At 34.9% G+C, this 12,316-nt stretch overlaps 1 protein-coding gene across 7 annotated transcripts in view; it reads right to left on the bottom strand.

Moving 5' to 3' along the window:
* MIA2 (MIA SH3 domain ER export factor 2) overlaps positions 1-12,316 on the bottom strand; it is a 90,703-nt gene that overhangs the window by 46,020 nt on the left and 32,367 nt on the right. For 6 of the 7 annotated variants that reach the window (XM_021073969.2, XM_021073975.2, XM_021074016.2 and 3 more), the window contains 5 exons: positions 9,037-9,108; positions 6,806-6,916; positions 5,845-5,916; positions 4,993-5,097; positions 700-822 (listed from right to left, as the gene is read on the bottom strand). In XM_021073969.2, coding sequence (XP_020929628.1) covers positions 700-822; positions 4,993-5,097; positions 5,845-5,916; positions 6,806-6,916; positions 9,037-9,108 — 483 coding nt within the window. Of the gene's footprint in view, positions 1-699; positions 823-4,992; positions 5,098-5,844; positions 5,917-6,805; positions 6,917-7,461; positions 7,489-9,036; positions 9,109-12,316 lie in introns of all 7 variants that reach the window. The other variant, XM_021073967.2, reaches the window with a different exon arrangement.

Here is a 12,316-nt window from a genome sequence, read left to right as displayed (position 1 = left end):
TCCACTTAACTGTTAAGATTGTTAGTTTTATATCTTATATCTTATTATTTAATACTCACACCTGAGTATCTGTTTGCAGCTTGAAAGCATAAGATTTAAAAGAACAGGTGGGAAAAAGCAGTAGGAGGGAGAGATAGGGAATAGGAAAAAAAGAAAAAAATCAACAAATCCTAAAATAATACCAATTATTTTATTCCTAATGGAGTCAAATTTCAATTAGATTTATTTAAAGTAATCACCTTTGTGAAAATCTAGCAGTTAATCTAGATATTAAAGATATTCAGCCAACACACATAACTTTGTCAAATTTCTAAAATACTTTTCACCCTCTTATCAACAACAAAAAAATGACAGTCTTAAGATAAAAGGTAAAAATCGAATATTCTTTGCCTTTTTTCATTAAATGCCTTGGCTAAAATACATAAAGGGGAGAAAAAGGACACATAGAATGTAAATACATATATATATATATATATATATATACACACACACATATCACAAATCTACAAGCCTTCAAGGAGCATTTGGCAGCAAGGATAACAATACTGGTACAAACTAGAACATATGTCAAATAGTGTACCTCCTCAAATTATGCCAAATAAATTATCAAAATAAAGCTGCTAAAAACAAAATTTTTCAAGTTTCAGAATTAGTATAAAATTCTAGCTAACTCAGTCACTAAACCAGAGGGCCATTTACCTTAATCTGATTTTCTTTATCACACAGAACTTGTTCCACATGTGCTCTGGAGTCTTCAAATGTCATTTTCTGTTTATTAAGTTCATTCACTCGTTCTCTCCATTCTTCAGCTTCTTGTAAAAGCTAAAATTCAAACAGCACACAAAAAGAAAACCAACTCATCTCATCATATATAGGTAGGTTCACTTAACTTATGTATCTAAGGTACATCCTTAATAGAACCTCACAAAAGGAAAAGCAACTCATTATCTTATACTCATGTGTAGATGCATCTTATTTATATATCTAGGTGTTCCACTAATAAATATTATACAACACAATGTGTTAGTGAGAAGGGAAAGCAAAGGAAGGAAAGAAGGAGGAAAAGAGAAATGGAATGAGGAAAGAAGGGAAGGAAGAAAGAGCTCCTATTTTCAAAGAACTTTCAAAACAGGAGTAATGTAAAATAACAGATAAACATTCTTCAACAAATTACATAATAAATGTATATCAAATAAAAGGTTTTATGAGAGAAATGTATGTTATATATGCCTATTCCTTACCATCCCTTATAGCTCATATAACATGCCACACTTTGTATTAAAATCTGTTGTTTTTAATCATGTGCCAGTTTGTAGTTAACTAACCTTCAGAAATACCATTAAACTAGAAAAGATCAAATTTTGCATAAATAATCTTTTACTACATATACTTTTATAGGAGAGGACTTTCAGAACACAACATAAAAGGTTAAAGATCATTGTAAAAGGCAGACTACATAGTGCTTAAAAGCTTTGCAAATCAAAAAATAAATAAAATTTAAAAACAAGCAAGTACAGGGTTAGAAGATGCAAACTTTTACCAAGGATAAACAACAAAGCCCTACGGCATAGCACCAGGAACTATATCCAATCTCCTGGGACAGACCATGACGGAAGAGAATATAAGAAAGAATGTTTATGTATATGCATGTATGTATATATCCATATATCTGTATTTCTATACCTACATATTTTTAATATATATCTGCATCACTTTGCTGTATAGCAGAAAGTGGCACAACACTGCAAATCAAATATACTTTAATAAAAAAAAACAAACAGGTAATTAGAAAGGATTAATAACCTTAAACGGCAAAGAGCTCTTAGAAGTCAATGAGATTGCTGTATAGCACAGGGAACAATATATCTAATCACCTGTGTTGGAACATGATTGAGGATGTGAGAAAAAGAATGTATATATATGTACGACTAGGTCACTTTGCTACAGAACATTGTAAGTCAATGATAACAAAAAATTTTTTTAATAAATAAAAATGGAAACTCAAAAAAAAGTAAGAAAAAAAGACACCCCCATAAAAAAAGATGAAAAGAATAAGTAAACAATTTGCAAAAGAATCGGCCATATATATACTGGAAAAAAAAAAAAGGCCAAATTTATTTAATCTTTAAAACTCTATCAACTAGTAATTGTTGGGTTTCTATGCACACCTAAGACAATTGCTAGCACCACAAAAACGAATCCTTTTCCATGCATATAATAACACTGCCAGATAAAAATAAATGAGAATTAAAGAATACAACCTAGATTTGGTGATTAGGGAGTCTCTAGTGAGTTACTAAAGAGACTGCTACACAGAATGATGTATGATAAAGTAAAAGAAGGAGTGTATTAGAATGCGGAATCAATGAATATAGAATAGTTTATTTCAAGAACTTTTGTGATTAAAAAGGTGTTAGATAAAAGCAGCTGTAGTGTAAGACAGTTTGGAGTTCTTCTATGGTGCAGCAGGTTGGGTTTTGCTGCAGCACAGGTTTGGGTTTTGCTGTGGCACAGGTCTGATCCCCAGCCCAGAAACTTCCACGGGGCACAGCAAAAAAAAAAAAAAAGTCATTTTTGATTATAATATAGAAGATTTAATACAGGGTTTACCACCACTTTCTCCTAAAATCTACTAAGATGACAGACAGGAAAAAGAGGAAAGGTAATAAAGAAAACAATAGTTCTCCAAGTGAAAAGTGAAAAGAGATGCAAGCATGGTAAGATACTAGACAGAACCGAAATCTAAGGCAAAAGACAGAACAGTCTAAAAGGCTGATCTGAAACAACCCAGAAAGGCCCAAGACTTGGAGGCACAAGTACTAGGGTATAAGTAGAATGAAAAAAGGAGAACTGCTCAAAAGTCTGTACGTAGTTAGAAAATCCCCCGTTCTTCCTGCACATACATATGCACACGTTCCAATTCTCAATCCACTCCTCCCTCCCCCAAACCCCACAGTCTTTCACATGCATGCACACAGGCACGTGCACACACACACACACACACACACACACACATCTAGCAAAAGCCTGGAGGGTTAGTCTCTGGAGAACGGAACCTGAACTCTGGGACACATGACCCAGGTGAAGGTGTTCATAACACGTTGAAAACAAAAACATTAAGCAAAAGTTGACTTACTGAATAGTGAGATACCAGTCCCCATACTTGACTAAACTGGTTACCTCAATGTTGGCAAACAGGCTTATACCTCCCAAATGGAAACTGCAGAGGAGTCATCCCTACAGAAAATGGTCTTTGGATAACAACTGAGCATCCTCCAATAAAACACCCTAGGCAAGTTACCCTGTAGAAGGGCCCACAAGAAACACACACAGAGTTTTCAATTCAGTTTGGAGAGCTTCATTCTTAAATGAGCAAACACCAATGAATCGCCAAATAGCTGAAAAAAAGAAACTCTCAGATGTTAAGACATACACTAAAACAGAAAATAAACTTAAAGGAAACAAGGCAACTCAGGAAACTGAAAACCACATTAAAAAAGAGAGGAAAAAAAACCATAATGTTGTCAGCAAAGTAAGATACTGCATCCATGAAATCAGAAAAAGTCATAAGCAAAACAAAACTCTTACAAGGGAAAAATGCTGGAGAATACTAAATGAACAAAGGTTCCACAGACACAAAGAAAACCAAAAAAGACATTTTCAAATAATTTCATATATCATATAAAATATATCCAAAAAAGTAGGAAGTAATTCATTTAAATTTCCCAAAACTGAATCAAGAGCAGGAGTTTCCAGACTGAGAGTAGCCTACAAGTGTATAGAAAAAGACCCACATTAAGGCATATCATTATGAAATTTCAGAGAACTGGAAACAATGAAAGTGAAAAATATAAAAACTCACCAGAGGGGAAAAGAGTAGATCACAAAAAAGCTTTAGTGAACCAAATAGCATTTGACCTCTCAAAAGCAAAACTAGACAATGAAGACCTTAGTGGAGCAATCACGACAAAATTTCAAGAAAAAAAAATTCAACCCAGAAGATACCCAACCAAACTGTCAATAAGTATGAGGGAACAAGACATTCCAAGTTGTGTAAAAGTTACCTCCTATACCTCTTTCTCAGGAAGCTAATCAAAGGAATTAACCACATAAGAGCAAGTCTTAGACACAGAAAAGAGAAGATCTGACACAGAAGACAGACAACGGGAAGGATGGAGGTGAAGTGAAGTCTCAGGGCAAGAAAAGTACAGCAGACCTAGAGAATAAACTGGACCAGGAGGGTGGAAGACCCCAGGAAGGAATGCTTCAAAGAAAAAATGAAATCAGTAGATTAACCAAAGCATTTGAACACATAAATAAGATATTTATATAATCTCTAGAAGAGATGTATATGACTGAACTACAGATGAATTACAGATAGGTATAAAGGAAATGACAATTATTAACACTAGGGCAAATAAAATGTTGGGTGAAACAATATGTAATCAGAGCACATCATGCAGCTCAGTTGTAATATTTAGAAAATCATAAATAATATAATCACTAAAAAAAATTCTCACTGAAAAATTATCATTGTATTGGGAAAAGAGTGGAAGAGGAAATATACTTGAGTATGAGGCAGCATCTATACATGGAGGGGAAGAACAGGGTAAAAGATCCTCATTAGATCTGCTACCACCACTGCTTCTATATTTAAGCCCCAGATCCACAGCTACAATAACTCCCATGGTATTCTCTGGCCCTTCTTCAGTCCGGCTTTGAAGATTTGTTCTAAATGCCAATTGCTGTTATTATCAAAATGCTGAAAACGCCCTGGCTTACTTCCACTCCTGGGGGGAAGAGGAAGCCAGAAACACAGACCTCTGTAACCTACACAGAGACACCACAGGATAAATAAGAGATTGTCCTGCTCTTTTCTGGTCTCCAGAAAGAATCTACTCTTGAGCCCCCTACCATGGGTCAGTCACAAGTATGCCCAGTGCATTTATAATTACATACTCACAAGTTGAAGAGTCCCTTTACAGTACAAACCTGTTTCTGGCTTTCCTGAAGTTGGGAATTTTCACTCAAAGCATCTTTTATAGATATCTTAAGTCGTTCTTCATTCATTTGAAATATTTTGAAGGTTGTTTTGGCCTAAGTAAAATACAACATACTGAGACTATAACAATTAGTTTAACACAATAGCTCTTTTGAAAATACACTCCCTGAAACATGGAATTAAAATAAAAAACATACCAATTTCAATAGGAGAGGCAACGTGCTATAGTAGAAAAAAAGCCTGACCTAGAATCAAGGTCTAGTCATGGCTCTGGCAGTAACTTGCCACATGACCTTGGACAAATGATTTAACCTCTTGTAACCTTCTAGGCACTATGCAGCAAATTTTGTTACCTTTCTATTGTCTCTTGCCAGAATTTAAAATCCATGAGAGCTCTTCTATTTTGTCTTCTAACAGTAAGTGCCAATCACCTTAACAGTGACATAGCAATTAGCCTGATAAATATTGTCCAGTGAAAAAAATTAATTTTCCAGAGGTAACTTGTATTTTAAAAATATTATCTAGGAGTTCTAGCTGCGGCACAATGGGATCAGCAGCATCTCTGGAGTGCTAGAGATGCAGGTTTGATCCCCAGCCTGGCACACTGGATCAAGCATCCAATGTTGCCACAGCAGCTGCACAGATCACAACTGTGGCTTGGATCTGATCCCTGGCCCGGAAACTACACATGCTGTGGGGTGGACAAAAAAGAAAATAATTAAGTAATTAATTAAAAATAAATAAATATATATATATATGTCCTAATATTTTATCTTATTTTTTAATTATAAACATGTAAATTTAATTTTCAAAAACAGACCTACTAAATTAATTAAACTTACTTCAGATACTTGTGATTTGAGGGACTTTGATTCATCTTCTAAGGACTGTATCCTTTTTGAAATATCCACCATCTAAAAACAGACAGTATCAAACAATAAACAAGTATTTAATTAAACTCCTCCAAGTTCCAAGGTGCCACATATAACCTAACATTTTTTCTCAAAAAGTGAGGGCTCAAATTAGGAAATCTGCTCAGTCAAATGCTTAAAGCAATTTCATACAAATGTTACTTAACAATAGTATTTCATCTTTACTATTTCAAAACATTTAAGTTATATGGGCTCAAAAGAAGTCCACTAGGATATATCTTACTAAATAATCTCACACACATCAAGATCATTCTTAAAATAGATTTTAAAACAGAATGATTATAAATAAAGTTAAAATGTTCTTAACATGCTGAGTAATTAAAAAAAAAATCTGGAGTGCTGGTTGTGGCACAGCAGAAACGAATCTGACTAGGAGCCAAGAGGTTGCAGGTTCAATCCCCGGCCTTGCTCAGTAGGTTAAGGAAATGGCATTTCTGTGAACTGTGGTGTAGGTTGCAGACGCAGCTCAGATCCTAAGTTGCTATGGCTGTGGCGTAGGCCACCATTTGTAGCTCCGATTCGACCCCTAGCCTGGGAACCTCCATATGCCATAGGTGCGCCCTTAAAAAGAAAAAAAAAGAAAAAAAAAATCCACTATGTATGTGATTTTATGGGAGCTACTTCCACAGCACAAATTGAAAATTTCTACAGAAATATGCAAGAAATTTAACACGGTAAGAATAACCTCTAACAAATGAAAAGAGCTAGTGGATTTAGAAACTTTTATTCCTCACTTTACAGCTTCTGTATTCTTTGGATTTTTTTTTTTTTTTTTAACAGTGCATGTAGTACTTTAACCAATATCATATCTTTCTTTAAAAACTTAGTAACTTTCATTTTCCTACAGTTTCTTCAAACACAAAAGCCTTACCAATTCATCTTGTTCTGAATGTTTAGATTTCTCTTCTCTTAACTCTTTTTCTAGAAAGAGTATTTCATCCTCAAGCTCAGATTGAGAGTTAATCAGCTTTCCACAGAAGGCCTGAAAGAGGAATACAACTTCCTAAGATAGATATAAGAATTTCTGGTAAAGGTAAAATCATATGAGCACAATCAAAAATATATACTATATGTCAAGTAAGTCTAGTTTATGTATTTGTTCATTTTTATAACATTGAAATAACAGCAATTCTAGCAGGTGTCAGCAAACTTTCTCCATAGAAAGAGAGTAAATATTTAGGCTCACAGGCCTTGCAGTCTCTGTCCTAGCTATTCCAGTGGTATGCATATGTAGTGAGAAAGTGAATATGTAAATTAATAAGCATCATTGTGTTTTGAAAAATTTATTTACAATAGAAAGTAGAGAGCCCAGAGTCTAGTTTGCCAACTTCTGCTCTAAAGTATTATAAAAGAAACAATTCCAATTTAAAATAATTAAAGACAATAAAAAATAAACTTAACAATCAAGATTGCTTCGTAATAATATTCTATACTGAACTAAGACTTACATTCTGTGAACTTTTTAACCTAAAATGATTAGCTATTGGATTACTCCAATTGGATTTTAAAATGCTGTAATAAACATACCTCTGATATTTGTGATCCTTCAACAAACTTGTTAAAAAAAATAAACCAAAAGAATCACAGAATTTAGTGCAGGCCAAAATAAAAATAGAAAAAGTACATACTGTATTATAGTGGTTAAAAAACTTATTTACATATATTACCCCAAATTTGTCTATCTGATTATATGAATTCTCCAACTTGAATCAAAATTGTTTCTATTTCATCTACAGATTCAAATATCAATTTTTTTAAACTGTATCACATTACGGTTCATATGGATGATATTATCAATTTTGGAAATAAACACTTATGTTTTAAAAATTACTAAAATAAGAGAAAAACTTTCAAAATGTTCATTTTAAAGCCAAAATTCAACTAATTTTATTGCCAGATTATGTAAATTCAATGCCTGAGAATAGATTGGTCTGTTTTATTTATCCATACCACCACAAAGCATGAGTAAATATTTCTGCCCTCCAGTTTTTGCTTCTTTTAGCATGCTAAAGTCCTTATAAAATTCTATTTTGATCATTCTAATAAATAACTGACAGGACTAAAACAGAGAAATCAACAAAATATAACAATTTGATTCAGTTATTGAGGTAACATATTAATAGGTAACAGATGAAGAAAAAAGATTAAGAACTTAATTTCATTTGGAATTCAATTATTAACTTTCTTTGGATTCTACTCTGAAATTCTGATTCATGATACACAGGCTTTCTGATGACTATAGAAACCTGTGATTGAAAACTTCCAAGGTGAACTAACTGAACATGTCCACCAATGGTACAACGTTCATTGTTTTCTATGTTAATATTAGTATGCTTTTTACATATTTTTACTTTCATTTGTAAACAGTAGAAAGGCGCTCTTCTTACTTACCCTGATCTGTCACAGCTTAGCTAAATGACTAATTATCATACTTTCCTTCCTTCCTATTAGCCAAATCACACCTGGCTCAGGAGAGCCGACTCTGTGTATCTCCTCCAAAATACACATTCAGTGGCATCATTTTGGGACCTTGAAACTGGTGAGAGTAGTAATATTTACATAACAGAACTCAGCAAATGCTACAAATAAGGGCTCCTGCTTTTTAGAGAGCCAGCCATTAAACATTCACCAGCACACCTCTGTATGTAATGTAAATCTCTGGTCTAATTCTAATCAGCTCCCAATATATTGGGATGCGGTAAAGGCAAGTACTGCCTCAATTTACTTAAGTTATTGTTGCCAACTATTCCTAAATTTATGAAAGAGAATCCTACTTTCCTTCCTGGAGCAAAATGAGTCAAAAAAGGAATGGTAACCTTAATACATTTTCTAGGAATAAAGAGCTTCTATATAGCCCTAGATTCCAGTGAACTGAATATGCTACACTCAAAATACATTATCAACAAGAGCTTAAATTTTTAAAATATCTTATGCTACCTACTAATATTCTATTTCCTATAATTTTTTCTTTAAGTTTTAACATCCAAAGACACTTTCATATTTACTTTAAAACTGTTTTGAGAAGATACATTTCTTTTAAAGTTTATGATATTTAGTAAGAATCTTTCTTCCAATTTTTGTAATTATACTTTTTGTTTTTACCTCCAAACTTTGTGCTTCTGTTGATTCCTTCTCAAAGCTGGCATCCTTTAAAGATGACTCTAATCCTTCATACTGAAAGAAAGCAACACTGTAAATAAAAGCTCTAAAAGTTGTATTCCAAACTACACCTGCCTAATGACCCACCAATTCCAGGAGAAGCAACAGTAAATCGGAGTTCCCATCATGGTGCAGCAGCAACAAATCCAACTAGGAACCATGAGGTTGCAGGTTCTATCCCTGGCCTCGCTCAGTGGGTTAAGGATATGGCGTTGCCGTGAGCTGTGGTGTAGGTCACAGATGCGGCTCAGATCTGGTGTTGCCATGGCTTTGGCAAGGCCAGTGGCAACAGCTCCGATTCAACCCCTAGCCTGGGAAACTCCATGCCATGGGTGCGACCCTAAAAAAAGACAAAAGACAAAAAAAAAGAAGCAACAGTAAATCCTCCCCACATAAAGATAATACTACCCACAGCTTCAAAGTTGTGCTCTTACTGATACTCAACATGAAATAACCTAACATTCAAGAAAACAAAATCTGACTGAAAACCAAAAGAAAAAATGAGCAAGCGAAGCAGACTCTTGGAAGGTACAGCTAGAATAGCTCTCCTTTAGATGTTAAAATAAGTGTAATATTTAAAGGAACTAAAAGACAATCCTGAACCAGAGAAAGAACTACAAAAAGAGCCACACTGATACTTTAGAACTGAAAAAGGCAATAAATGAAATTTAGATCTCAATACATGACTTAAGAGATGAACAAACATAGACAAGACAATAAATTGGAAGCCAGATCAGAAGAAAATATCCAGCTAGTCACAAAGAGGCACATTTTGTATGATTCCATTTATATGAAGTGGAATCCAGAGCAGGCAAGTTTATAGAAACAGAAAGTAGATGTTGTCTAGTGCTTGGGAGTAGGGGATACTACATGAAGACTGATAGCTAAGGGGTGCAGGGTTTCTTTTCAGAGTTAAAAAACATGTTCAAAAATTTATTGTGGAAGAGTTCCCCTTGTGGCTCAGCAGAAAGGAACCCGAGTAGTATCCATGAGGATGTGGGTTTGATCCCTGGCCCTGCTCAGTGGGTTAAAGGATCCGGCATTGCCATGAGCCTTGGTATAGGTTTGTGGCTGAGGCTGTGGCCGGCAGGTGGAGCTCAGATTCCACCCCTAGCCTGGGAACTTCCATATGCCACAGGTGTGGCCCTAAAAAGCAAAACAACAAAAAACAAAAAAACAAATAAAAAAACTATTGTCATGATGGATATACAACTCTGTGAATATACTAAAAGCCTTTCATTTGTATACTTTAAATAGGTGAACTGTATAATAATATGAATTAAATCCCTACAAAGCTGTTAATGAGAAAACTATACTATTTATAATGGACAAAAATCATCAGCTACCAAGGAATAAACTAAGAAAAAATAAGCAAGACCTCAACACAAAAATGTATAAACATGAACAATACTAAGAGAATTTTTAAAAGATATATAAATAGAGGGATATACCATAGTTCATGAATAAGGAGTAAACATTAGAAATATAAATTCTCTCCAAATTAATCTATATACTCAATGCAATCCCAAATTCCTAATAGGCTATATGCACATGTACATGTATAAATTGATGAAGTGATTTAAACTTTATATGAAAAGGCAAAGTGCCAAGATAATCAAGACAATCTTGAAAAACAAACTTGGAAGTTTATACTGTCAAATATAAAGACTTGGAGTTCCGGTCGTGGCACAGTGGTTACACATATCCGACTAGGAACCATGAGGTTGCGGGTTCGATCCCTGGCCTTGCTCAGTGGGTTAAGGATCCGGCATTGCCGTGAGCTGTGGTGTAGGTTGCAGACACAGCTCGGATCCCACGTTGCTGTGGCTCTGGCATAGGCTGGCGGCTACAGCTCCAATTCGACCCATATATATATATATAAAGACTTGCTAAGTAGGAGTTCCCATCGTGGCACAGCAAAAAATTAATCTGACAAGGAACCATGAGGTTGTGGGTTCAATCCCTGGCCTCACTCAGTGGGTTAATGATCCGGCATTGCTGTAAGCTGTGGTGTAGGTCGCAGATGTGGCTTGGATCTGGCATGGCCGTGGCTGTGGCATAAGCCAGCAATTGTAGCTCTGATTAGACCCCTAACCTGGGAACCTCCATATGCTGAGGGTGTGGCCCTAAAAAAAAGCAAAGTAAATTTTTAAAAGCATGATACCGGTGCAAGAATATAAAAAAAAATAGATCAAGAGAACACAAGATATCATAGAAACAGATTCAGATATATACAGTCACAGCAATAGTGATTTAAGAAGATAACACTACAGAACAAATGGAAAAGATGGTCTTTTAATAAATGGTACTGGTTAATTCAACAGCCATATGAAAAATATTGAATACTGACCACCAAATCACACCATCACAGAATTAGTTCCAGATGGATTAAAGACTGATTCATTTGGAACTGAACTGTTTCCTCTCAAAATTTATATGTCAAAGCCCCAATACCTCATAATGTGACTGTATCTGGAGATAGGCTCTTTAAAGTTCATGAAGTTAAAATAAGCCTCCTGGATTCAGATGGGCCCTAATTCAGTCTGACTGGTGCCCTTACAAAAAGAGGCATTTTGAACACACAGAGAGACACCAGAAATATGCACTTGCACAGAGGGAAGACAACATAAGGAAAGAGCAAGAAGATGGCCATTTACAAGTCAAAAAGAGAGACCTCAGAAGAAACCAAACCTGCCAACACCGTCAATCTGGACCTCTGGCCTCCAAAACTGTGGAAAAAATTAATTTCTATGCAAGTCATCCAGTCTGTGGTATTGTTTTAAGGCAGTCCTAGCAAACTAATACAAAGACTAAATGAGAAAAGTAAAAAAATAAAGTTTCTAAAAGATAACACAGAAGAATATCTGTGTATTCAGTAGACAAATTTTAAGTAGGAAACAAATAGCAGTCATACAAAAAAAGACTGACAAATTAGACTATATTAAAATTAATAACTTCTGCTTACCAAGACATCATCTGAAATAAAAAGGCAAACCACAGCACAGAAGAAGCAATTTGCAATACATGTATCTTACAAAAGACATACCCAAAATATTAAAAAATCCTATGGAACAAAAGTAAAAAGAGGAAGTGCCTGTGAGCACAGCAGGTTAAGGATTTGGCGTTGTCGCTGCTGCAGCACCAGTTCAATCCCTGGCCCTGGAATTTCCACATGCCATGACTGGGACCAAAAAAAGGAGGGGAAGGAAGATAACTATAAATA

This window comes from Sus scrofa, chromosome 1 (assembly GCF_054392235.1).
Source record: "Sus scrofa isolate SSC_HxYL_T2T_F1_AM1 chromosome 1, Sscrofa_HxYL_maternal_Yorkshire_Landrace_v2.0, whole genome shotgun sequence".
Classification (NCBI taxonomy): domain Eukaryota; kingdom Metazoa; phylum Chordata; class Mammalia; order Artiodactyla; family Suidae; genus Sus; species Sus scrofa.
This window is presented reverse-complemented; position numbering and strand designations above follow the sequence as displayed.